Source organism: Citrus sinensis, chromosome 5 (genome assembly GCF_022201045.2).
Source record: "Citrus sinensis cultivar Valencia sweet orange chromosome 5, DVS_A1.0, whole genome shotgun sequence".
Lineage (NCBI taxonomy): Eukaryota > Viridiplantae > Streptophyta > Magnoliopsida > Sapindales > Rutaceae > Citrus > Citrus sinensis.
This window is the reverse complement of record NC_068560.1, coordinates 26,590,975-26,617,471: the sequence shown is the minus strand read 5'-3', so window position 1 is coordinate 26,617,471 and position 26,497 is coordinate 26,590,975. Positions and strand designations below refer to the sequence as shown.

The window sequence follows — 26,497 nt, the reverse complement described above, 5'->3', positions numbered from 1 at the left end:
ACCGAGTAGGAGCAGGCATTTGCTTCCCTTGGAGAAACTTTCGTAGAGTTTGCTGTTGGCCTTTCCTTGACCGAGCCGAAGCAGGCACTTACTTGCCTTAGTAAAATTTTGAGAAATTAGCTGCTGGTCTTTCGTTGACCGAGCAGAAGCAGGCACTTACTTGCCTTAGTAAAATTTTTCAGAATTTAGCTACTGATCTTTCGTTGACTGAGCAGAAGCAGTCACTTACTTGCCTTAGTACAATTTTCGAAGCTTTAGCTGCTGGTCTTTCGTTGACCGAGCAGAAACAGGCACTTTGTTCCCTTAGTAGTATTTCGAAGCTTTATCTGCTGGTCTTTCGTTGACCGAGCAGAAACAGGTACTTTGTTGCCTTAGTAGATTTTTCGAAGCTTTAGCTGCTGGTCTTTCGTTGATCGAGCAGAAACAGACACTTTGTTGCCTTAGTAGTATTTCGAAGCTTTAGCTGCTGGTCTTTCGTTGACCGAGAAGGCACTTTGTTGCCTTAGTAGATTTTTCGAAGCTTTAACTACTGGTCTTTCGTTGATCGAGCAGAAGCAGGCACTTTGTTGCCATAGTAGTATTTCGAAGCTTTAGCTGCTGGTCTTTCGTTGACCGAGCAGAAACAGGCACTTTGTTGCCTTAGTAGTATTTCGAAGTTTTAGCTGCTGGTCTTTCGTTGACCGAGCAGAAACATGCACTTTGTTGCCTTAGTAGTATTTCGAAGCTTTAGCTGTTGGTCTTTCGTTGACCGAGCAGAAACAGGCACTTTGTTGCCTTAGTAAAAAATTTCTTATTGGGCTCGCTAGCAGGGGATTTCATGCTGAATTCATCTTTATTGAAATTTGAATGTATTACAAAAATACAGAATATATGCATGTGCAACAGGCCATCAGGCATTGTAACAGAAATAACTTTCCAGAGTGAGGATTTAATAAAGCATTTTGCTTACTGGAAATACTTCTTCAGGTGTTCGGCGTTCCATGACCTCTTCACGTCTCGTCCGTCTTGGTACGCTAATTTATATGCTCCTGGTCCAGTGGCTCGTATCACTCGGTATGGGCCTTCCCACTTTGGGCCAAGAGCGCCATGGTTAGGATCCCCGGTGTTCTGGTTCACCTTCCTAAGTACCAAATCTCCTGCTCGGAACTGTCTCATGCGTACGTTCTTGTTGTAATAACGCATGACCCTTTGTTGACACTGGGCCACTTTCTGCGATGCCCCTTCCCTTTTTTCCTCCAGCAGGTCCAGACTTAAGCAGATTTGCTCGTCATTTTGCTCCTCAGTAAAATATTCCGTCCGATGTGTCCTCACTCCCACTTCTGCTGGGACTACTGCCTCATGATCAAAAGCTAAAGCGAACAGGGTTTCCCCTGTGGCGGTTTTGTGAGTTGTCCTGTAGGCCCACAATACTCCTGGTAGCTCATCAACCCAAGCTCCCTTCTTTTCTCCCAATCTAGTCTTCAGGAGCTTCTTTATCACCTTGTTGGCTGCTTCCACTTGTCCGTTTGCCTGGGGGTGTGCGGGGGTGCAGAACTTCAGGTCCACCCCCAAGTTTCGGCAAAATTCTCTGAAGTTGCTGTTGTCAAATTGCCTCCCATTGTCTGTGATGATGGCGTAGAGGATCCCATATCTGCAGATGATATTTTTTCAAATAAAATCTGTTGTCTTTCTCTCTGTGATTTGGCTGAGAACTCCCACTTCCACCCACTTGGTGAAGTAGTCTATTGCCACAATTGCACGTGTCGCCGCTCCTTGTCCCTTAGGCAACGGACCAATCAAGTCGATTCCCCATTGAACGAAAGGCCATGGGGATGTCATAGCCGTCAGCTTTTCCGGGGGTTGTGCAGGAACCTCGGAGAAGCTTTGGCATGTTTTATAATTCTTTGCCATCCTTTTCGCATCCTGGTGCATGGTTGGCTAGAAGTATCCTTGCCGGAGTGCCTTGAAGGCTAAAGTTCTTGCTCCCGAGTGATTGCCGCAAATTCCCTCATGAATCTCCCTCAGCACATAATCCACCTCCTCATCATCCAAACATCTCAAAAGGGGCAAGGTGAACCCTCGGCGGTACAGCACTCCATCCAGTAGCGTATACCTCGCTGCTCGGCATTTTAATTTTCTTGCTTGCCTTTTGTCCTCTGGTAAAACTCCATTGCGGACATATGCGCGAATCGGGTCCATCCAGGATTCTCCAGTACTTATTCTCATCACCTCTGCTTCTTCCTCTATACTTGGCGAGGTCCTCACCTCTAGTGGAACCGACTTAGGTAATTTTGGATCTGCAATGGCAGCCATCCTAGCCAACATATCTGCTCGGTAATTCTCATTTCGGGATATCTGCTTTACCTCCATCGCTTGGAAAAGCCCAACCATCTGCTTCGCCTTCTTCAAATAAAGACCCATCTTCTCTCCCCTTGCTTGGAACTGATCATTGAGCCGATTACACACCAGTTGGGAATCTGCTCGAATTTCTATCCTCTCTGCTCTTAGAGAGTGTGCAAGTCCGAGCCCGGTGATAAAGGCCTCATATTCAGCTTGGTTGTTTGTGAGCTGAAATTCAAACTTCACTGCATATGTTATTTCGGTTCCATCTGGGCTCCGTATTACAACTTTTGCTCCGGATCCTTGCTCACTACATGATCCGTCAACCATTACCAACCACACCCCCTCTGGCTTCTCCTGCTCTGTTGGTTGCTCCTCCTGAATTTCTTCCCCTGTATTAGCTCGGTCAACCATAAATTCTGCCAGAGCTTGGGCTTTGATTGCTCCTTGGGGCATATAGGAGAGGTCAAATTCACTTAGCTCTACGGACCATTTTACTAATCGACCCGATGCATCTGGTTTTTGAAGTGTTTGCCGAAGGGGCTGGTCGGTCATCACAATAACCTGATGGGCCTGAAAATATGGTCGGAGTTTTCGTGCTGCCGTTATTAGAGCCAGCGCCCACTTCTCCATCAATGGGTATCTGGTTTCCGCATCTACCAGGGCCTTGCTCGTGTAGTATACTGGGTGTTGCTTTCCTTCTTCTTCCCTGACTAATACCGAGCTAGTAGCCCATTTAGAGATTGCTAAGTACAGTAGCAACTGGTCACCCTCTCTTGGAGTCGATAGTAATAGGGCCCGGATCAGGTATTCCTTCAGCTGCCCAAACGCTTCCTCGCATTCTGATGTACACTCCATCTTTTTCCCTTTCTTTATGATTTGAAAGAAAGGGTGGCATTTATCTGTGGCCCGCGAGATGAATCGGTTTAATGCTGCCAACTTCCCTGTAAGGCTCTGCACCTCTTTAACTGTTCGTGGGGATCTCATTTCTGTCACCGCCCGTATTTTTTCTGGGTTGGCCTCGATCCCTCGGTGGCTTACCAGGAATTCTAAAAATTTGCCCGAGCTAACCCCAAATGCACACTTCTCCGGGTTTAGCCTCATTTCATACTTCCTCAACAATTCAAAGGTTTCTTCCAAGTGTTTCACGTGATCCCTCGGTTCTTTGGACTTTGTGATCATATCGTCTACATATACCTCCATAGTATGCCTGATCAATGGTTTGAAGACCTTATTCACTAACCTTTGATAGGTAGCTCCTGCATTTTTCAGGCCAAAGGGCATCACCCTATAACAAAACAAACCCATATTAGTTATAAAGGTGGTGTTTTCCTCATCCTGCTCGTCCATGGGTATCTGGTTGTATCCCGAAAAGGCATCCATGAAGCTGAGCAGACTGTGACCCGCTGTCGAATCCACCAATTGGTCTATCTTTGGCAGAGGAAAACTGTCTTTTGGGCACGCCTTATTAAGATCTGTGAAGTCCACACATATTCTCCACTTCTCGTTGGCCTTCTTCACCAGTACTACATTGGAAATCCAATCCGGGTACTTGGCCTCCCTTATAAATCGTGCTTTCAACAGCTTCTCCACCTCGGTGTTTATGGCCTCGTACATTTCTTGGTTAAAGCATCTCCTCTTCTGTCTCACCGGCCTTGCCCCCTTCTTGATTGCCAACTTGTGGCAAGCTACCCTGCGATCAATTCCTGGCATGTCCCCGTGAGACCAGTCGAATATATCTACATGGGACTGTAGGCACTTTACCAGCTCGTCTTTTACTGTCCCGACCAGTCCTGATCCGATCTTAACTACTCTACTCGGGTCGCTTCTGCTTATAATAATCTCTTCTAGCTTTTCAACAGGTTCTTGGTGACCCTTTTTAGAATCTCCTCGATTATCCAAATAAGTAACCTGTAATGTCTCCTTGGCTGCTGTAGCATAACAGCTCCTTGCCATCCTCTGGTCGCCTTTTACAACGCCTACCACTCCATTTACTCTGTACTTTAGCGCCAAATAATGCGTTGATACAACACATTGGCTTATCCTCATGAACGGTCTCCCCAATATCAACTGATAAGAGCTTCTTTCCTCTACCACGACGAAGTCCAGCATCACCGTTCTTTCAAACGGCTTTGTCCCCACAGTAATCGGGAGTTCAATGATCCCCAAGGGAGTTAATCGTCCCCCTCCAAATCCTTTTAAGGATGTATTCGTCCGCTCCAGCTTTAAATCTGAAATCCTCATATCATCTAGGGCTGACTTAAATAGAATGTCAACTGAACTGCCCGTGTCCACCAGTATTCACCGCAATTCTGTGCTAGCCACCAATGCTTTAATCACCAGTGCATCCTCATGAGGATACAAAATACCCTCCTCGTCATCCTCCGTCCACATAATGGGAACTTGCCGTACCTTCGCCTTCTTGGCCGCTGGCAAATTTAGAAACACCTCTTTGCCAGTCATGGCTTATCTCCCATAGTTCTTCCGTGCTCTGTTCGAATCCTCAGCCAATGTTGGCCCCCCAGCTATCACATGGATGGTCGGCTGTTCACCTCCCAGACCCCTCTGAACTTCTTCATCCCGTGTATACTGTGATTCGATGATCGGGGACACCCCCTCTACATACTCATCCAAGTATCGGTTCCGTACTAAGTCCTCCACCTGAATCTTCAGGTCACGACATTGGTCGATTGTGTGACCATGAGTGTCGTGGAACTTACAAAATCTGTTCTTATCCCGTCGGTGAACCGGTTTTATTATAGGGGCTGGAGGGTACAGCAGGCTTCGTCCTTATTCCTCTCATACAATTCCTCCATGGAGATCTTCAATGGAGTGTACTGTCTATATGCCAAGCTCTGGTCTATCAGTTGAACTGCTCGGCTATCATGAATGTCATCTCGGGCTGGTATAGTCGCTAGCTGGTCTGGTCTTCCTGCCCTGGAACCACTTACATGTAACGCTCTGGGAGCGTTGTGATAAGGGCGGGCAGCCATCTGCTTAAATTCTCGTTGCCGCTCCGGGAATGAAGTGCGCGGAGGTTGGGCTCGGCTGTGTTGGAACTGTTGTGGTCTCAGAGCTACAGGGTAAGGGCGGGACCGAGCTGATATTCCGCCCATAGTTGAGGATTCCCCAGCTCGCTTTCCCGATCCGCTCCCACTCGGGGTTCTCCTTTCCTTTCTTCTCAGCTCCTCCAGCTGTTCACTTTTTATCCTCGCCGACTTTTCCTCTTCGATTTCAATGTCTCTCTTTGCCTGCTCATACCCCGTTGAGTAATTCTATACCAAGGGACTTCTCAGGTTATACCATAGCCGGCCTATCCTCACTCCCTCCTTTAATCCCCTCAACGCCTGCGGGTGATTGAAGGCCCCTAAATCAAGCACGGCTCAGTGGTATCGTTTTACAAAATCCCGAAGGGATTCTTGTTCCTCCTGCTTCATTCCCATTAGCTCCATCATATCATCCTCTGGGGCCACTGCTCCTCGAAACTGTTCGGCCAACTCTTGGCACATCTGCTCGTACCCTCTGATACTTCCTCGTGACAGCTTGCGGTACCATTCTCGGGCTCGTCCTTCCAGTGTCAATGGTAACACCCTACATCTCTGGGCTGGTGTTAACCCTTGAACACCCGTCACGTCGTTGAAACGTTCAATATGCACCAGTGGATCACTTCGCCCGGAATATTTGAGGTCGGGGAAGCGGAAATCTCTTGGGATTATGGTACCCATGATCACAGTTGATAGTGGAGATTCTTCATCTAGCATTATCCTCCAGCTCGGGGGCTTTCTCTTGCCCTGTATCTCCTCTATCACTTGCGCTAATCTGCGCACTTCTTCCTCCAATTCTACGGCACGGTCAGGATCACGCGCAGCTATCTTAGCTCGTTCCTGCTCGGCGTTTTGCAACCGCTGTCTGAGCTCTCCTTCATCAATACTGGCCCCTCGGCCATCAATCTCCGGTACCCGTCCGGGGCGAGGTTTGTCCATCCCTTCATCTACTCGTTCTCCTGAAGCCCGAATAGTGCTTCTGTGGGGATGCACCCCATTAAGTTGGTCTACCGGCGGAGGGATTTCCTCAACTCTATGCCTCCGGAAGTTGGGTTCTGCTCCAACATCATCTCTCCCCACGGGGGTTTCACAATCCTTTCTCCGCTCATCCCTCAGCTCATACAGTATGGTCGCGAGAGTCTCTATTTGTTTCTCCATCCGCTCCAATCGATCTTGCATCATCCTCTCCCGAGTTTCATTTGCAATTTTCCGGAGAGTGATTGTCTCCACAGTTTCGTTATCCTCCCTCAAAGCATCCTTTCTCGGCACATCCATATCTAATCGTTCGTTGTTTCTCCGGTAATTACTGATTCGGTGGTAGCTTTTTATCCAGCTCCCCACAGACGGCGCCAAAATGTTGATGCTGAAATCTGCTCGCCCTTGGATCGATCAGATTCTTTCACCAACGTTTATGTTATCGACTGTTTGCTCGAACCACTAAGGCTGGAATCACCCTCCTTTCTCTCACTAGACCTGCGTTCACAAAAATGGGTCAGAGACGCCGGTGGTTTTGCCGGCGTAAACCCTCCGATGCCTAAGTTAGCACAAGGTATTTACAGGAAAATAATGTAATTTGGATTCAAGAAGTTTGTTAGAAATTTGTAAGGAAATGGCCTGGTTGCAATTTGGCAGCGTTTTCCCTCTCTCCGTTTTTCTATCTCTTTCTTCATCGATTTCTTTCTCTTTTATAGCCGCCCTCTGTCTCTTGTTTTCCGTTTATCCTGTATCCCTCCTTTTTCGGGTGGTGGCAGCCCATCATGGGGCTCTAACTGTTACATTGTGGGCAAACATGGGTCTCGCGTGCCCTTCAACGGTTCTGGGAAAAGCGCAACTACCGCGATTCTATGGGATCGTGTTCCCGCTTTCTTGGGGATGAGTATCGGCTCGGTATATACCTATGGCCGGTATGTTTTCCTGGTTGTACTCATCTCTGGTCGGCTCATGTTTGCTCCCGTGTTCTGCTCGCATCACTTGGCTGAAGCGATCCATGCTGGGGCGGAAATAGTATCATGGCCGACCTGGTGCTTTTATGTACTCAACAGTGTATTCTGTTTAATAAATATTTACTAACCAACAGTTGCTTCCTTTGTGGTCTACGTTAACCATTAGCTTGCTCCATTTAAACGATTTTGAGTTTCCCTTACCTACCTTCACCTCTCGTTTATCGGCTCTCTAAAAAGCTCAACCGCTAACTACGTTTCGTTTACTTGACGGCTAGATACAAAGTCATTATTCCAGCTGATAAATAGTGATACAAAAAATTGAACAAAAGTATCTTTTCCATTACTACTGCTTTTGTCAAGATAAAGTGACATAAATATCTGAAACTGAAAGAGGAAATTTTATTATCCAGAATTCGCTGAAAACTTGTCAGATGGTTTGCTTTCAACAGACACATTAAGCCCAATTCTAGGACTCGAACTAGAAGTGTCCTACGCCAGACCAGAAGCATATATCCAGGTCCTTTTACAACCCATCATCAATGAGATATACATTTTTCAGTTTAAGATTCCAACCTTTTTGTAGCTCTCAACAGAATCCACAAGAGTTTCCTCCAATGACCGGTAACTCCAGCCCAGTTTCTGCAACTTCTCGGAAGTCAGCATTACTTCGTCCTCTTTCTCAGTGAAGCTGCCAATTAAAAAAAAAAGTACTTTTATGAACAGATCACCAGATACAATGACAATTATGAAAGGCTGACATTGTTAGTACTATGATTATTAATTATGATCATCCTATTGGTTCATTGGACATTTACTTTTAGTGACCTGAAGCTTACCTTTTAGGATAGTTATAGTTGGGATATAAACTCTTCAGTTTATCAACCAAATCGCGTGCTCTAATCATGTGTGCAGTGCATATGTATCTCCCTTCTGCTTCAGCCTTTTCATATGCCAAAAGCAATGCTTCAGCTACATCACGCACATCAACTATCATCCGGAGTTTGTTTTCCAATGATTCATAACCCTCTGTATAGATAGATGATAGAAACTGCTTGTTAGAACTCAGAAATGCATTTAAGAATTGGAGGACCCCAGTTCCAACAGTAACTAGACAAGGAGCGGAGGAATTTTCTGTCATCACATACACTAACACAAACAACTCAACTAAGTTTGTTATCTATCCAAAACTACTAATGATGCACAAGTCACATTCAAAAGATTAAGAACCTTCTGACTGTCCAAATACAGCTTGCAACTCCACAAATATGAAATAAGAAAAACATTGCATTGGTTACGTACCTTTCAATAGCTTAATGAGAACTAAGCTACTTGTGTTCACTTTGGACTGCAGAAGAGGCCCCAAAACAAGGTTAGGGCATATGGTTACAACATCAAGCCCAGTTTTTTAGCCAAACTCCAGAGCCTCACTTTCTGCTTCGGTTTTTGAAAGACAGTACCAGTTCTGGTGAAATTATAGAAATCTGCTTTCAGTGCATACTAAAAATAACATTTGCCACACTAGTTAGTTTTAAAAATTAGTTTGAGGTTTAGTAATAGAACAACAGGTGAGACTATAAATTTGATATAGAGCTGAATTCTGGAATTGGTTACATTCGTTGTTCTGCAGTATTCTTTGTCAGACCAACAAGTTTCATCCATTATTTGGCCCTTGGGCCACCTGGGGTTCAGGCCTACTGCAACTCCAGAAGAGACTACAATAACTCGCTTAACTTTTGCCTCAAGACATGCTTTAAGCACATTGAGCGTGCCCTTTACAGCCGGCTCAAGCAGTTCCATCTGCAGCATTGTGTCACAACATATGTGAAATTAAAATATAACATCTTCTATAAGCAAAACATATCACGAAGACTGCGGAGAGGCCATCAAATTCAGTGATATACACCCGTTATTGAAATGTAAACGAAACAAAATGTAGGGATGCTTTCTTGCCTGAGGATTTGGTACAGTGGTGGATGGAGCAGGACAAGCAATGTGGAAGACACCATTGCATCCTACAATGGCAGATTTAACAGAATCATAATCCAGCAGGTCAGCCTTGAAGAGTTTCAGATTCAGAGATGCTTTCTCAAGTTCATACAAACGAGCATTTTTCTCATCACCTGCAAAATTATTTTTTCAAGAAATTCACTATAAAGAACACCATTGAAAATTTTGTGCTAACAAAAGCATAATTCCTCGGGAAATCATCAGATGGGAACTAACTAAAAACACCATACACGCATACCAACCATTAAGAAAAAAAAAATCAGATACAGATAATGAAAACCAAAGCAGACGAAACCTCGAATTTAAGCCACATGCAAATTCAGATCATTGTAATAGCCCAAAAACAAAAAGAAGAGCACAATAGAAAGAGGACACTAACTGGGTTCTCTGGCGGTTCCATGAACAAAATAGTCTCTCGAGAGCAGAAGCTTGACGACCCACGAGGCAAGAAACCCGCCAGCACCTGTTACACAAACTCTTTCTTTCTCTAACGCCATTTCCAAAACCTAAAGACACCCAGCTCTAGAATCTAGATTAAAGATTGTTTCTTCCTGGCTCCGTCTAGCTGAAGCTCTTCTCTGTCTTATATAATTTTTTAACAGGTTAATTTTCTAGTTAAACTGAAAATGTCTCTTCTCGTTGACTACTTCAAACTAAAGTACAAAATCGTTCCATGAAGCAATGATATTGGAAGCCAGAAGAGAAGATATTAAATTTTATCGATTAAATATTCATAATGGTCCCTCCTCTCTTTTGGGCAGTTTATATTTAGCAACTGTATCTTATACAATCAAAGTTGGAAATATACTCTTTGATTTATGTCAGATTGCAGCTGCCAGTACAGAATCAATTATATAAACAAACAACCATACGTAATACCCAATTGATTTGAAGTCACGTATGTTTATAAATTCACTTCTTTTAATTTACTAGCTCCATCTCAGAGCCTAATTTCTTTTCTAACTTAATTGAAGTCACAGACGTAATTTTTTTTCCCCCAAATGGAATCGTTCTTCCAGAACTTGGGGGATAACAAACCAGCGTATTACTGATCAGGTACATCTCTTTGATGTCGATCTGAAATGCACTCACTGATACTTGCATTGACATGAAACGTCAAACTTGTAAACATTGAACGTCAACTTACGCATATGCTGTTCGCTAATTTTCATGAGCGGGTATGTCAACGGCTCGATATAGAAAAGCAATTCCAGTGGGCCAAAGAGGGCGTCTATATATATGTTAACACAAACTATGGCCTCAGAAAAGCCTTTCTTGCCCAGGCTTTCATGTTTTCTTATGACACAAGGCACTTCTCTGGTGAATCTATTTTTAGATCTTAAACGTATTAGTAATAAAATCGAGCGTACGTGTCTTGATGTGGTGCAGGGTGGCTGAAAGTATACTCCTCTTCGGCAACCTACTGCACAACAAGTGGTGCTAAATATGATATCTGCAGGTCCTATCACTGTGTTTATAATGTGATCCCACACAAAGTTTGCTGTTTTTCTTATGAACAATCCTCATTTGGAAAAAAATGTTGAGCATATCTATGTCATGGGAGGTGATATTAGATCTGACTGCTCCAGCAGCGACAACTCTTTACTGTCAAGAGTAATGTAGCAGCATTGGTGATTTATATCACCCATATGCAGCGTTCAATATAGTCTAATGTACAATCTGTTGAATTAAGCAGCTAGCTGATGTTCAATCGTATTGCTTGTATCATCACAGTTATCATCATGAGGGACACAAAAAAAATTCTGATATTGAAAATACATAACTACATCAATCAGCTTTTTCTTAGCCATATCTTAGAATGAACACGAGCTCATTATGTCACTTTACAGGACACATTTCCGGGACAGGTCCTTGGTGCAGTGATTTTCCATAGCAATCCGCATTTGAATCAAATGTATAAGAGCAAGTCTCTCAAGATCATTTCGGATGGAGACAAATCAAAAGTTGGACAGGTTATTGTCAATCAATAGCAAGTAAAATTAGTAAAAGCCTTGGAAAGTCTTAATGTGGCAGCGCATTGTGATCATTTTGTAGAAGTGTCAAGTAGATCAAAGGCAGTATGCTGTAACTGGAAGATATTATGACCAAGAAAAAGACATGGAATACGCCACCAAACAGAACAGATAACATACATCAGGCAAAGAAATGAATATTTGATTACAGTTGAAAAATGTTTTGCATGCTCCTAGTTATTTTAAGTACATGAATATACTCATAATTGTGTATGTACTTGTACAATGTCTATATGATTAAAATATTACCATGACACCAAGGCAGTACATGAACATGCAACAATTTTATATCCACGAATTTGGATGTAATCTGTTCTGATTGTATCAAAATATGAAGGTACAACTCATAGTGGATTCTGCCCAGCTGGAAACTCAGAGGTACAGAACAAGTCTTGGTCTTCCAAATCCAATTTTTATTTTTTTTCTCATTAAGTTATTATTCGGTTCTTCCTATACAATTCATTTTTAGTCCCATCACAAAGGATTCCATCTTTTGAGATTGCTTCATAACTTTAAGCTATCTTTCTCCAACTTTAGCTTTGGCCACGGACTTACTTTTTTCCCTTTTTTTCCCCCTTGGAGCTGAATGACATCCAATAAGGATGAAAAAGAAGACGCTTGAGTTTGATTTGATTTGATTTGAAAGGTTCAACTTACAAGATACAAGTGGAAGCAGTCATCCATTGACATACAAAAGCGTTCATCTAACAAATTAAAGGGGAAATAAACAAAGAAACATAAACAGAGCCAGATTAGTAGTTGGTCATAGTGATCATTTCTTGTAAGCTATAAACAAATGAGAACTAAAATATCAACAATGCTGCCATTGAAGCATATTATGTTAGCCTTCGCTTGAACAGTACCTGCAGACCAGGGGACATCCAACCCCATGTGATAACAGTTGACCATATTTTTTATACCTGTGTACAATGAATGTGATAAAGATTGCGGATTGGTTACTCTGGAAATTGCCAACTCTTATAAACAAATCAACACAACAACGTGGGGTTTCTTGTCACATTTTTAACACAAATATGCATTGCTAACCACTTGCTGTCGCCTTAAAATATGCAGAAAAGTTAGCAGATACATCAAGGCTAATGGTCGATGGCTTCAAATTTATTTTTCCAAAGCATTATGCATATGCTTATTTCTTGAAGGAGACTCTTGCACGGTATACAGATAGCATGTAAACACAATAGACCCAGATGGAGACATGGCTAATGGAATCGTTCATGAGAAAATTCTGATGCACATTATAGCAGTTAATGTTGATAAGAACATTTGTTGTGAAAACAATTTTTTAGAGATTGACAGTATAACAGCAAATTAACAAGCCAAAGTGAACAAGAAATTGATCAAGGACAATGTTAATGAAGAGAAGAGAGGGTTGTTGAGGGCTGTTTATTCACATTTGTCACTGCTAATACATTAGATACAATACAAGCTGAAGCTCGAAAGCCGGCTTAACCTTAACCCTCTAGTAGTTTAAATGATTAACTACTAAAACTGACGGAAGTACAACAAAGTAACAAAAACACCTCCACAGAGCCAAAAATCCACACAGCTTTGTTGCTTTAATTTGCCTGCAGATCATAAATCTACCTCATCTCATATGCAGGAATTGACCCGCCTGCTGACAATAGTTGTTGCTGAAGCTGCAATCAAACAAGAAAAGAATGAAAAATTGATTCAAAGCTTTGTTTTAACAACATGTGTTCTTCAAGAACTTGCTAGGCTTTTGAGGCATACCTGGAACAGAGTCTGAAGCTTATTTTTCACAAGGTAATACTCTTGCTTCAAATGTTGCAGATATTGCTGGCACCTAAACCAGATTATTTATATATTTGCCGTCAAAAAATGGAGCTTCTAACAATTATAGCACTAAATAAAGGTAGGATTTTATGTGGGTTTAAAGAAACCCACCCTTCAATGTTCCTTTCTTCGCAGAAGCTGCGAAAGGCCGTGCATACATTATTAACTCTCTGTGCACCAATGCTGTTATTAAAGCATATACTTTTCATCAAAAAGGGATGGAAGTAAATGTAGAAGAAAGTTTCAAAATAACGACAAATATGTGGTCAAAATGCTTCTTTGATGTGGGGTTCCTTAGACTAATCAACCTCAAAGCACAAAATTAAGAAATATAACGGGACATTAAATTAAAACATTAGTGATGTAACAGTTGTTCCTCAATGATTAAGCACTGTGGGAACAAAGGTTTAGAACAACTGTGCAATGTAAGCAGATACAAAATTCTTTTAATAAATCAAGCAGTGACAATATAGAGATACAGAATTGGATAAAAGAACACAATTATCTTTGATTCAATGAGGTCAATAAAGTGGAGAAAAATAAACCTGGAGCTGCTACCCTTCAACTGATGAACATGGCCACCCACCTTTGTGAAATCTACATTCTGCTGGTCTCTATGTGACATCCCCCCCACCAAAAAATGAAAAAAATGAGTCCCGATACATTCAGAATTTTCAAACTAAATGTGGACAAATCAACAGAAGAGAGAGCTAAAATTCTCACAAAGCTACGGTGATCTCATTGAGAAGCCTTTCAGAGTCTTTAAAGTAAAGATTCACCACTTCAGCAACAAAATCTGGGTTGCTCTCATCTTGCAGTTGCTGAAGGTGGCCAAATTGATTGTCAAGAATACCCTACACAAAACATAAAAACAAACACATCAGCAAAAACAAGACCAAGAAAAAAGATTAAAAAAAAAAACACACACACACACATAAGTAGTAAAATATACAAATACAAAACCTCCTGAAAGAGGGAGTTTGAGTAGTCAACCAACTGCCTATGCAACCGAGTCACAGCATCCATTGTAGGTTTTTTTTTTTTTTTTGCCCTTTTTTCAATTAAGTTATCAACTTAGGGGCAGATCTTATAGAACTAAGGGTAACTTATCTGCTCTGTTTGTAGAAGAGAGAGTAAAACAAAGAGGGCGAGATGTTTTATAGCGTGAGGTGCCGAAGATTCTCCGTGTCCTCGGAGAGACTCAATGTATTAATACTCCGTATGTGAATGTGAAGTCACACTACTTGTTGTTTTCCCTCCTCTCACCTCTGGATTGTGCTTCTGTTTTCTTCTTTCTAACACATTTTTTATAGTGCTAGTAGGTAGTATACAATACACCCTCTATTAGTTAAGTATAAAACTTACCATTCTTGATGGAAATCTCACATTCTCGATTAAGTTCCCATATATATATATGTGTGTGTGTGTGTATGTATATTTATTTATTTATTAATTGCTAAAGAGATCATCTCATATCAACTACTCAAGAGTAGTTGACTAGACCCATGAACTTTTATCATATTAATCTCAATTTTTGTGTATATCATAACTAATAAATGATAGGTTAGGGGTCGAATGGAAAACTTAAAGAGTTGTATCATAAATGATATATGATTAACTCAAGGATCAAATGAAAAATCTAAAAAGTGTAATCTAAGATTTGAGATATTTCAATGGATAATGTTTAATTTTACTATTGACCACGATTGTATTGCAGCCATTCTCTTTTTAACAATCATTGTACGAGTTGAAGCTATAAAAAATATATAAAAATGTACACACATATATATTATTTTTCCATCATAAGATCCAAAACTTGATGCCATGCCAGTTGCCAAATATTTTCAAAGTTTTGGTCTTATACCCCAACACTCTACCGAGTCAATTCTTTGCTAATATAAATCTTGCTACAGCTACTGAGCATTAAAATGCTTTAGCTGTAATAACCAGCGCATTGATGACATTAAAAAAAAAATGATTTTGACCCATCATTTGATACTGATCTATCAATTTGACAAAGCTATGCCAGTTAACAAACAAACTTTCAAGTCCTTTTAAGAGAACTGTAGCATTACCCTATCGTGCTTTTAAAATTCACTATTACATTATTAGGTGATAAAGAATGCATATATAATCTTGTCCAATGGAGATATATATATATATATATATATTTTGCATTAACAACACTTACTAAAGTCTCACTCCGAATTTTTTTTTTTATTGCCGTATACCGAAAATTCTAGTGTTTTTATTTTATTACATGAGACGATTGCTCATATTACAACTCATATTACACGAGAGTATAACTGATATTTACAAATCAGACTATTACTGGGACCAACTTACATCAATGCTAATAGAGCTCTGCCTAGATTTGAACCCTCACAAATATTCGAGGGATGTCCACTCCTCACTCATGGGTAAAGAAAAAGACTGTCTTCACTCAATTTTTAATTGAGGAAGGAAATACCCCCACAATACTTTTGTGGGGGTTCGAACTGCTGCCCTCCAAGTTGGAGGGCAGGGGCAGCAGCCCTGACCACTCGGCCAAAGGGCGAGTGGCTGAAAATTCTAATGTTTGATGCAATTAATTAATTAACAAGAGAAAATGTAGATAGACCCACATCTTCAATCCTAACTTAGAATACGAGAAGAAATGAAAATGACTTGAAATCATGTTACATCCATACGAAGATCTCAAGATCTTTCAACTATCGAACCTAATTGATGATGAACTTGATATATATATATCTATAAACAAAAAGATCAACAGCACTGGACTGGTTTGTAGTTGTTCAAATTTGATGATGCACGCGTATTATTTCTCATCTTACCTGCTCCCTTCTTCTTTCTAATTATTTTACTTTTGCCCCCCTGCATGTCACATTCACATATTTTGTTTCATTGTTTTTAACTACAAATCAATTTTCAACCTGTTCAAGAATCTTATCAGGATCACTAGTGCCCTCACTGTATATGCTCGTTGCTAGTGGACTTTTGTTTTGTTGTTTTGCATGCAGATGTATATGTCTCATTGGTTGATTCATTTTCTCCATCTTTTTTAAAAGATCCACATGGGACAATAAGCCATTAGGCATATCTTCCTGTTCTGGGTTTGGCTCTACTTACTTTTGGCAGCGGAATATAAATGAGGTTACTGCTTATTTTTCTTTCTCTTTCTTTTGTTGTTTTTTTTTCTTTTCAATTTAATTTTTTTGATCTTTATTTATTGTTTGACGTTGAAATGTTTCATCCTTTCACGTTGGTTTCAGAATTTTGGTCCCAGTATTGGGGTGATACGATTTTATTGTTCAGCGGCATGTGTCGCTATTTGGGGGCTTCTTGGTGGGGGGGCACACTGCTCGTTTTTAGTTGCATTTGCTTTCAAAGTTGAAAGAGGAAAAAGAGAAGTGAAAAAGATTATTACAAAACACGAACATACATTGTTTCTAGTTCCTACTTTCTAGATTTCTGATTTGGAGGTTTGTTTTTTTCTTTTTAATTTGTTTCTCTGAACATCTTTCTTGTTTTGTCATACTAACTTGATTTCAGGGGTTGGTTGATGATCACAGCTGTTCTTTTGTAATCTATACTAGGGATGGTAAAAATTTTTACGGAACGGGTATTCTCAGAGATTTTTCCCATCGGAGAGGGTATAAGGATAATTTTATATCTAATTTCTTATTCGGAGAAAGGATGGGGAAAATATTTTACTCAATTTCTTATTCGGGGAGGGGACGGGGATGAGGTGGAATCCCCATCCCCTACCCATTTCCCTATTTTAATTTTTAATTTAATTTTTATTTTTTAAAATTACTAGTAAATAAATAATAAAATTTGAATTATAAAATTATAAATATTGGTAAAAATAACAATATCAAAATATTTATATTATTAAACTTTTAGGCCTAATTAACTAATTAAAGTCCTAAATTTTTATTTAGGACATTAAAAAGACCGGGTAAATTCTATTAGCCCAAAAATTTTGTTTTAATTTTAATATTCAGTAAATATTTTAAACTTAAATCTATTTTTTATTTGTTTTTAGATATTATAATTGCCCACTATGAATCACAATTTTTATATCTAATCTAATCTAATATTTGCTCTTGATTTACTTCGACTTAACTATTGTGCTGTAAAGGAAACAATCCACATTTATAAAGTGCCCACGCTACCATTGAAAAAATTAATTTTGAATATAAATTCGATTTTATTTGTAACAATTTTGTATTAGACTATTAATTTGTTCATGATAGTTTGTAAAAGAAGTTTGTATCCATTGCATATTGCGTTACTTACTAATTTAATGTATGTGACTTTTGTCATGGATATTAATGTAAGATATATTTTGAACTTTACTTTTATTTGAATTTTTTATTTTAATATGATTAACTCAAAATTGAAAAAAAAAATGTATTAGTTATTCGGGGATCGGAGACCCTCGGGGATCCCTTGTTATTATTCGGGAAGAGGATGAAGATTCTCTCAAGTAATTCTGAAGGGGATGGGGACGGGACGGAGACATACGCAAAATATCAGGGATGGGTACGGGGAGATTGGTCCCCTCTCCTCCCCTCCCCATAGATTCTATACTGTATTTCATTTTTTTTTTCTCGTTCAAGCAAAATAAGGAACAATATTTAATATTTGATACAGTAATATGACATGAGATGACATGTTATTTGTGAAATTATGATGAAGAATGTGAAATATAATTCCGAGTTGTTACATTTGCAATTTTGTATTAACGCCAATACTCTGCAACATGAACATGCGTAGTCAATGAAAGTGGGAAAACTTGCACCAAAAGAGGTTAATTGAGAATTGATACGCTTTTGTGCCTCAACTGGGGTTTAGTTATAAAAACTGGAGCTGTCTCTTTCAGCAGAAAACTTCAGATAATCATATCTTTAATTGTGAATTGTCATATCTTTATTTAGTTCAATTTAGTTTATCTTCATCTTAAGGATCTTTTTCATTTTGTATTTTGTATTTTTTTAATTTCTAAATCTTGTCATTTTCAGAAACATACAAGAGTCCCAAGTTCTAAGGTAAAATAATTAGATAGGGCCCCCCCGGCACCCGCGTGATTTATAGGTCTTTTCAGTCTCAAATTGTCTTGTCGTCTTGTCTCAAACGCCAACACGATGGCTAAAGCTTCACAAACAAATGTTTATACAAGCACTCTTAATCTTTCTATAAATAAAAAAACATCCAACGATTGCAATTATCTATGTTTAATAATCCGTCACAAAATCTTCTATTGCAGTTAACGAAAAACTTAAAAAAGTGTAATATAAAATAGTAGTGAGGCGATAATACTCCACACACGTCGTAAACAAATCCAAATAAACTCATCCGACATTGAACTTGAGCAACGAGCACTTCGGTAAGACTTAGCTTGTTTTTTTTATTATGCCGATGTTAGTTGATTTAACTGATAAAATCACCTGGAAGTTTATAAGAATGAGGTTTGAATTTCGGCTGTCAAGTCTTGTGGGGAAGCTTATTTGGAAAATTTCAAAAGCGACAAAATCTATCACTGATTTACCCAAAACCTTGAGAAAAATCCTCTAGCAGAAGTGAAATCCTGAACAACACTATTCCCGACGAGGGATGGCTTCACTAATGACAGTATGACACCACCACCTTCACATAGCTAGTTTTTGGTGAAAACCAATACAGCCTAATAAGAATTAGGGGACCACTCAGAAATGTTTCTCCCTCTCAAAATTTGATATCAAGGGCATCAAAGTGGGGGCCATTTTCAACAGAAGAATTCAAGCCATTATTGTAGCTGCAATGCATGAAAGGCCACAAGAATACAAAGTTATAGGATGTCTGGGTATCCAAAGTTAATGAATGAACAGGGAACCATTAGCCAAACTACCATGAATGTACCTATCAGAGTACCCACAAGAATTGTTTAAGACGGACAATTATATAAAGTCTGAATAAATGCTCTGGACCCATCAATAATACAAGCCTCAACCCTTGCGAAAACAAACAATCTTAAAAGAAGGAAAGCGTGAGAAATCATAACATGCTGACTTGGTACAATAGTAGCCATAGTGGGGCTAATTCATCTCAAGTGGATTAACTTTTGATCACTTAACTCATTTCTTTTCCCTAACAATAATAATTTCTAGTCTCCACCCTCAATCGTTATAAGAAAAGGAAAAGAAAAGTTACAATCATGCCATTTGAATGTATAATCCATTTTCATGCATCTGATGGCCACAGAAACAATAGATTGATAGCAAAACTGCACACAATCTACAGAAAATTTTTCTTTGATTTAATATGCAACAAAGATCTCGGGCAAAATGCCATACCTTATGGTTGAATTTACCATTTTACTACAAGGAAGATGCTCTGTGGTCCACCAAGCATATCCATAAAAGCAGTACTTCTCCTAATTACCGCAATGTAAGAGATTAAGATTATCGGACTAAAGTCTCAGATCCTGCTCACCCGTCTCGCCAAGGAGTAAAAACAGCAGAATTATTTCAAAAGAAAAATGGAAAACCTGGTCTGTCAAAAGGACGCATTTTGAACAGTGATAAATAACCTTTTTTTATTCCTTTTTTAATTTTTGAAGAATGATTAGTGTTACACATAATATAACATCCTTTCCACACATTTCACTGTATTAAGAATATGAATTTTACATGCTGTACAAGAGAATTAGAAAAGCAGAAACCAAGCATCTGCTGGCAGCATGAAGATGAGTCAGTAGCAGACTAGAAATTATGTAACTTGTATAAATCAGTCAGTAGCAGATCTGATCTATTAGTATCTGACAATCCAGAGGGCTGACCTTCGACCAACCTTTCAATTTAACCGCTCATTGAGAATACATGATTTTCAAACACACCAAGGAGGAAATACTTCAACCTGCAGTCAAAGAATTGTGAGCTTCATCATGGTCAGATATAAAGAGCCTAACAAATGACAGTCAGCGCTAAAGCTACCCATCTTTAGTTTGAAAAATTACATCTTACGTAAAGCATATCACAAATGACATGTAAGTTAATGGTTTAAACATTACATTATAGAAGTTAGGAAGAAGTAAGCTACTGTAAGTTGTTCAACTCCTGCTAGGACGAATTGAAGAGAAGTTACAGGCAAAGAGAATATTTCTCACAAAACACACAATGATGTTTAGACAATTCTATCCTTAATGAAAGATACTATACTTTAATGTATATGGCATATGGTAGGAAATACTTGCATCAAAAGAATCATAACCCTTAACAGCAAGAATAGTGTAAAATGACTGACTAAATTCTACTTTCAGATTCCTACCTTCTTCGGAGAAGGCAAATACACCTCCTAGCATGCCATCACTGTCACTATCTTCCTCAGATTTATCATTTTCACCATCTTCCTCAGATTTCTGTTTATCACAAGGAGTGCTGCTGTTATCAACATCAGTAACAACTCCTGTTGACTTGTGACATTCATTCAAGGCTGATGCTTCACAGGATTCCTCTTGAAAAAAATGTTCAAAATCCAGTGAGCCATTCAACAGGCCCTTGTCTAATATATTCATATTTAAATCAGGACGGTTATTAGTAATGCTTAGGACTTCATCGGTCCCACCATTTTTTGATGACTGAACTTCTTCTCCAGCTCGTCCAGCAGCAAGTGAACCGTTTGTTAAAGATGATGCAGAATTTGAAAAATAACTATCATCTGTAGGAGAAAAGTCAACTGCAGACTGTTTGAACGATATGGAACCATTGTCTTTGTTAGGGGAGCTTTGTTTCAGGATAGCCGATGACAAAACCGAACTGCCTCTTTTCGTCTCAATGTTTTCATTCCCATATTGGAATATAGTTGGATAAGTAATCTTTGATGATCCTGATAGAAGTGTCACCGAATCAAATAAGTTGAATCATTTTAAAAGTCATAATCTTCTCTTAAAAAAATCAAAATGAAAATCATACCATCATCTGAGCGTTCAACAGAGTCCGGTGACAATGATTTAGACCGTGTGATTATAGCTTCTTCAGAAAACTTCTCTTTAGCATCATAAGAATTAGAAGATGAAAGTGAAGATTTTCCTACAACAATGCCCCTGCATAAAACAATCGATTGAGTTGGTTTCTGGTAAGAACATGAAATAAAGGTCCACGTTTGTGATCACGACATATTTAGTGGTGGTTATACACCTAATATACCAACCCTATACTTGGCAAATGATATGAGCCAACCGCATCCTCAACCAGAATATGCAAGATTATATTATTAGTTATGACATAATTGTACTTGAGAAAAAAAAAATCCAAAGTAGTATACTACTTCGACATACTAATATCAACAGGAAAGAAGTGTGAAAGGCAAAACAATCAATGGAGGGCAGAGAGGCGGAAAGACTTAACCATGAAAAGGAGACACTAGTAGGTGGTTAGGTGGATAAGAGAATCTCATTATGTCAAGAAAGGCACTTAGGATAGAATTATGGACAAGAATTCTTCCTATTGTCAAATATGTGATTGACATAACCTTATATAATAGTGACTGTAAAGTAATTATGACTAGAAAGCAAAAGAGCATGCAATACCTGTCACTCCAATCAGCTTGAATACTGTGGAAATGGTCAAAAAGGGGCAACAAATCCTTCCGCCTAATTTCGATGCAATGAGCAGGAATGTTTTCCAATTCAGTCTCTCCACCGTCATGTTCTTGGGCAGAACCATACTTATCAGTCTCCAAAGGACTCATTGTATAGAAATGTATCTGAAAAATATATAAGTACATAAGCAAAGTTGATAGCAGTACAAACAGAAGCATCCCCAATTCCATATCACAAATACCTTATAATTTTGCCAGACTGGTATCCTTCCAGAGCTCATATGCACCTCTGCGTTGGAGATATACATGTGAGATCGGTCATGGAGTTTTAGGACTTCCCCACCCCCAATATCATTATCCTCACTGTCAGAAGTATCCATCATCATCTCTGGAGCTTCTTGTTTGCCAAGAATGATTCCAGAAAGACACTCCTCTCTTTCAGGCCACTCTGTTCTTCGGCAGACATCCCATGCTTGAACTGCTTCCACTTTTATTCCTAACTCCTCATCTTGCATCTGCAGAGGAGACCCTTGCCCAATTTCACTTGACTCTCCTCCTATGGACGATAGTAACTTGTATTGAACAACATGACCAGAAGGAGTGTACACCAATACGTGCTCCAAGTCATTGACCTTGGAGTCAAGGGGTTGCAAATCCTGATGCAAGGAGCTATGAAAAACAGCAGCTAGGGCACCGGATGGAATTGAGGTCTTTCCTGCTGTTGAAGATGCAGTACTGCTAACAGTATTGAGCCAACCAGAATTATTATTTTTTATTCTGCTAACCACTGAGAGTGTTACAGGTAGTGGTGGTGGTAGAGAAAAAGATGGTTGGTTTATCATGAAAGATGGACTGGACCACCATGGTACAGATAGAACTGGTGAGAGAGTAGGCCTATCTACATGAGAATTTTGAATTTGTAGAACAGTCTCACCACCAAAAGGGGTAAGCACGAAAATATGGCAAGTTCCCCTGGATGAAACAATGGCAATCCACTGACTATAATGACTAAAACAAATGTCTTGTATCACCTGCATGATGAACACAAGGGAAAAGAACTCTATCAACATCCTAAAAAGGGTAAATTTCTTTTTACCCCCACTAGAATGATGATTCTCAATTTACACCATTTTCATTCCAAAGATGGGGCAAGTTGGGGGCGTGCATTGATGGATTTTTTTTTGTCTTCTCAACAGTAAATGGGGTAAATTGGTGTTTTCAAAACCCTGGGGGGTAAATTGAAGATTCTCACTCTAAGTGTGGGGTAATTTGAAGTTAAGATTAACAGTGTTGAAAGTAAGAGTGAGAAGGAACTTACAGCTGATGTCATGCCACGATGGAGCTTGTAAAGGTGTACATGAGAAGAAGTCCAATCATAAGTTTGAGAGGCTGAACCTGAACGACCTTTTGAGCTAGATGGCATAATTCGGAAAATGTTTATATTGTTTCCATGTATAGAAGCAGTAACCAATAATGTCCCGCTTCGATCAAAGCACAACGCAGAAATTGGACTAGTATGAGCCCTAAACTGTGATATGACAGATCTGGAAACAATATCTTTCACAACAACCTGCAAGAGGACAAATTAATCAGAAAAAAAAAAAACTGACTCTTCATTAGATGTTGATTGCTTAACAAGATTAAAAAAATTTAAAAAAAAAAAACAGGGGAAAAAAAGGAATCCCTCTACTATTTGATATTAAGAACTTCTGATCAATACAAAACCGTTAGGGAGATTCTGCTTCATGATAGAGGAACTCAAAAGCATGATCTTTCAAACCACAAAAGAACTTTAGTTGTCTTCTGAATTTAATGCAGATATCACGTGGGTTTTAGCGATAATAAAACTGCTACTCATCAGGCTTTCAAAGACTAACCATTCCAGCAATATCTGTATCCGAAGAATGCGATGCATTGCGTCCAGCCTTCCAGCTTGAATTTGAAGATACAGGAGAACTAGAACCATCAGGGATAAAATCTTGATAATATCTGGATAAAGTCTTGTAACCCATGTCACCCAGATTAATTAGTCCAGCAGCTAACTGCTTACTAGATTCCACAGCATATCGAGCCATCAGATTACCGTTGCTGGGTGAGGTTGATGGACTGACACTAGGAGGAGTAAGGCTTTGAGGACTTAGGCGACCTGTATTTGGCAGCAATGGATTGTTAGAGGCATAAGCTAACCATCTGGGGCCCACTGCCATTGGACCATATCCAATGTTAACCCCCGATGTTCCTTGGCCTCCAAAATGAGGGACAGGATATGTAAGGACACTGAATTTACTTTCAAGGGTGAGGGCATCAAAGCAGTATATCTGCACCACAAAAAAAATAAAAATAAATAAATAAAATAAGATAAGAACACATTAGCTGGATGAAATGATTTAGATACTCTTGCAACTTTGTTAACTGCAATTGCAAAATGTTCATGTTTAGACAGTGAAACATCCCCTAAAAGAAATTTCTTGATAAACTGACAACCATCAAATCTAAGCATTCTGGGTTATCTTAAAAAAGGTGACCATTGTACACTTAAATCTATTAAAGATAACAAAATATCAAATCTGCCTCTGTTTGTGATAATGTTAGAAATTTAGTCCCACACGCAAGTATAATTGGAACTAGTTTACAAAACAACTGACAAGAGCTAAAGCTTACTTGAGCTGCAAGACCCACGGCCACAATCCGGGGACTGCATCTAACCATATAGACAGTTGACCGGAATCTGAGAACATGTACATAGTTGTGAGACCTTAGCGAGTAAAACCGAACAGCTGTTGGAGACATGGCTACATTTCCTGGTTGAGGCTCATCATAACCATCTCTTACCGGCCCATCTCTCCCCACATGCACATGCACTAAACCTGAGCTCTTCGCTTCGTCACATGCAACAACCAGGAGTAAAGGATGAGAATTTCTAAATCCTTCCTGACCATCAGACTTGGCAGGGAGGGGCTGCATCTGTAAAAAGGTAACTGGATCATCACGCCTCGAAACAAGTTCACTGACATTGGTAGCGTCTTCAACGTCAAGGACTTGAAATCCATTGGAGTATCCAAGTAAGAGAACATGTTTGAAGGAAGATGGACAAAGCTCTAGTTTGTCAAAGGAAGACCATAATACCTGTTTGAACAAGACAATCAAATCATGCTAGTCACCCAAGACACAATAAAAATGCAAACAACAATAATGCCATCCATCAAGGGGCCTTGATTGACCACTTTCACTCATATATAGCAATTATATCTCCCTAATTTTCGTATTGTTTTAGAGTGAGGTGCAATGGTTTACCAGTTGCATGCAACCGGCGTATAAAACCACTCGCTGTCAAGTATAAGTCCATATGATAGATGGTTCCTACTTCCTAAACATTAGCTATCGAAATAGTGCATTTACCAAAATTTAAGCAGAAGCACAGCAATTACAAACATGTCATAAATTGTATAAATATATAAACCTATCATGATGAAAATATTTGTGATATCAAAATTAATGCAATGCAATGCACGCACAATAGCATACAACCAATTAGACTTACTAATTAATCATGACTTCATTCATTTCTAACTAAATTCACTAGCTTTCACCTCATTTTCGCAGCTACCAAACACAAGATACATAACTCAGATTATTTAATCATCAAAACGATTAAAAAAATAAACAACTAACATAGCTTTCTATTGGACAGAAATTTTTTTTAAAAAATAATTAAAGAGAATTAGGATTCATTGAACCTGGTCTTTTAGCTCATGAGAATCGCCGGATATAGACGCGGCAACGGAGGCACCAGCTGACCGTACACCGGAAGAGGCGGTCTTAATGCAAGAAGAAATGAATTTCAAAGAATTTGGAATCAAATTCAAACCATTGGCGTGCTTGATATTGTTGTTATTACTCTGTTTATTATTATTGTGATTGCTCTTCATAGTCTACAAATGATTGACCGACAATACGACCGGCCACCGGGGAGTCACCGGCGAGTCAAATAGGCGATCGCCAAATAGCATAAAAGGAGACGCGAGAAACTCAATCTCAAAGTCCCGGCGAGAAACTCAAAGTTCCGGCGATAATTTGGTCTCTTGACTGTTGCTTTTTTAAGAAAAACAAATTAAATAATTAAAAATTGAGAAGGAAAAAAAATGAAGTGTTGTTTTTTTTTTCAGTTTTGACCTTTCTAATGGAGACGGTTTTGGTTTCTTTTTGGCTTTTTGTTTAGTTGTGTTGTGTGGGTCGTTGTTTTGAGGGTTTAATTGAACCGTAAGCAAGTTTCGGAAAATGTCACAGGATTCCCTTGAGACTTATTAAATTTCATTTGAGTGCTCTGTGGTGGTTTGAATTTAGTGAAGTTACATTTTTGCCCTTGATCTAGTGGCAAATTAGCATGTAAACTTGTTTTCTCTGTAAATTGGATTATGTAATTTCATTTTTAATTTTTTTTTTATTCCCATGAAGTTAATAAGTTTATGATAATCTTGGATAAACTCTTGAACGGAAGACAGATAGTTAATAAGATAAAGGATGAGGATGAATTTATGGAATTATTCACAAATTTTTATAGTGATAATTGGATAATTGGGAATTTTTTTATCTCATTATGATGTCATCATTATAATGATGCATCCATAAATTTTACATGAAACTAGGATGAGTTACATTTATGATATAAGAAATACAATAATGATGGCACTTCGAATTCTTTTCATTAATTTATATAATAAATTAGTTCTATTTATTCGTGATATGTAACATA

General features: G+C 39.2%; 4 protein-coding genes across 5 annotated transcripts; all 4 read right to left on the bottom strand.

Moving 5' to 3' along the window:
- Positions 1-7,685: 7,685 nt before the first annotated feature.
- LOC102629953 (cinnamoyl-CoA reductase 1) lies at positions 7,686-10,235 on the bottom strand. Of its 2 annotated transcripts, none has more exons than XM_052440686.1 (6): positions 9,693-10,235; positions 9,257-9,426; positions 8,918-9,103; positions 8,606-8,803; positions 8,143-8,332; positions 7,686-7,994 (listed from the first exon to the last, which is right to left on the bottom strand). In XM_052440686.1, exons 1-4 carry the CDS (start codon positions 9,808-9,810, stop codon positions 8,690-8,692), a joined length of 588 nt encoding a protein of 195 aa, XP_052296646.1. In that variant the 5' UTR covers positions 9,811-10,235; the 3' UTR covers positions 7,686-7,994; positions 8,143-8,332; positions 8,606-8,689. The 2 variants fall into 2 exon arrangements, with proteins under 2 accessions (XP_052296646.1, XP_006480211.2); XM_006480148.4 differs by having other exon boundaries at positions 8,606-8,768.
- LOC127902383 (cinnamoyl-CoA reductase 1-like) lies at positions 7,709-8,444 on the bottom strand. Its single transcript, XM_052441290.1, has 3 exons — positions 8,143-8,444; positions 7,880-7,994; positions 7,709-7,795 (listed from the first exon to the last, which is right to left on the bottom strand). Exons 1-3 carry the CDS (start codon positions 8,442-8,444, stop codon positions 7,709-7,711), a joined length of 504 nt encoding a protein of 167 aa, XP_052297250.1.
- Positions 10,236-12,720: 2,485 nt separating the features above from the next.
- LOC102630250 (histidine-containing phosphotransfer protein 1-like) lies at positions 12,721-14,541 on the bottom strand. Its single transcript, XM_006480149.4, has 6 exons — positions 14,125-14,541; positions 13,885-14,015; positions 13,707-13,775; positions 13,273-13,344; positions 13,099-13,171; positions 12,721-13,004 (listed from the first exon to the last, which is right to left on the bottom strand). Exons 1-6 carry the CDS (start codon positions 14,185-14,187, stop codon positions 12,948-12,950), a joined length of 465 nt encoding a protein of 154 aa, XP_006480212.2. The 5' UTR covers positions 14,188-14,541; the 3' UTR covers positions 12,721-12,947.
- A 5,173-nt stretch (positions 14,542-19,714) lies between these two features.
- Positions 19,715-25,973, bottom strand: LOC102630552 (autophagy-related protein 18h). The gene is made up of 9 exons (XM_025098760.2): positions 25,482-25,973; positions 24,406-24,870; positions 23,622-24,062; positions 23,063-23,314; positions 21,987-22,775; positions 21,734-21,909; positions 21,117-21,247; positions 20,473-21,030; positions 19,715-20,061 (listed from the first exon to the last, which is right to left on the bottom strand). The coding sequence occupies exons 1-9, from the start codon at positions 25,671-25,673 to the stop codon at positions 20,057-20,059; spliced, it is 3,009 nt and encodes a 1,002-aa protein (XP_024954528.2). The 5' UTR covers positions 25,674-25,973; the 3' UTR covers positions 19,715-20,056.
- Positions 25,974-26,497: the final 524 nt, after the last annotated feature.

Coding starts and splice junctions, on each gene's coding strand:
- LOC127902383 (XM_052441290.1), bottom strand. CDS start 8,444: ATGACAGAAAATTCCTCCGCTCCTTGTCTAGTTACTGTTGGAACTGGG. Junction 7,995..8,142: donor AACTATAACTATCCTAAAAG/GTAAGCTTCAGG, acceptor TTTAATTGGCAG/CTTCACTGAGAAAGAGGACG. Junction 7,796..7,879: donor CTGTTGAGAGCTACAAAAAG/GTTGGAATCTTA, acceptor GGTCTGGCGTAG/GACACTTCTAGTTCGAGTCC.
- LOC102630552 (XM_025098760.2), bottom strand. CDS start 25,673: ATGAAGAGCAATCACAATAATAATAAACAGAGTAATAACAACAATATC. Junction 24,871..25,481: donor CTCATGAGCTAAAAGACCAG/GTTCAATGAATC, acceptor TTGTTCAAACAG/GTATTATGGTCTTCCTTTGA. Junction 22,776..23,062: donor ATCGTGGCATGACATCAGCT/GTAAGTTCCTTC, acceptor TTCATCATGCAG/GTGATACAAGACATTTGTTT.
- LOC102630250 (XM_006480149.4), bottom strand. CDS start 14,187: ATGGATGCTGTGACTCGGTTGCATAGGCAGTTGGTTGACTACTCAAAC. Junction 14,016..14,124: donor CAAACTCCCTCTTTCAGGAG/GTTTTGTATTTG, acceptor TGTTTTGTGTAG/GGTATTCTTGACAATCAATT. Junction 13,005..13,098: donor AGCTTCAGACTCTGTTCCAG/GTATGCCTCAAA, acceptor GTTTGATTGCAG/CTTCAGCAACAACTATTGTC.
- LOC102629953 (XM_052440686.1), bottom strand. CDS start 9,810: ATGGCGTTAGAGAAAGAAAGAGTTTGTGTAACAGGTGCTGGCGGGTTT. Junction 9,427..9,692: donor TGGAACCGCCAGAGAACCCA/GTTAGTGTCCTC, acceptor ATAATTTTGCAG/GTGATGAGAAAAATGCTCGT. Junction 9,104..9,256: donor CCACTGTACCAAATCCTCAG/GCAAGAAAGCAT, acceptor ACAATGCTGCAG/ATGGAACTGCTTGAGCCGGC.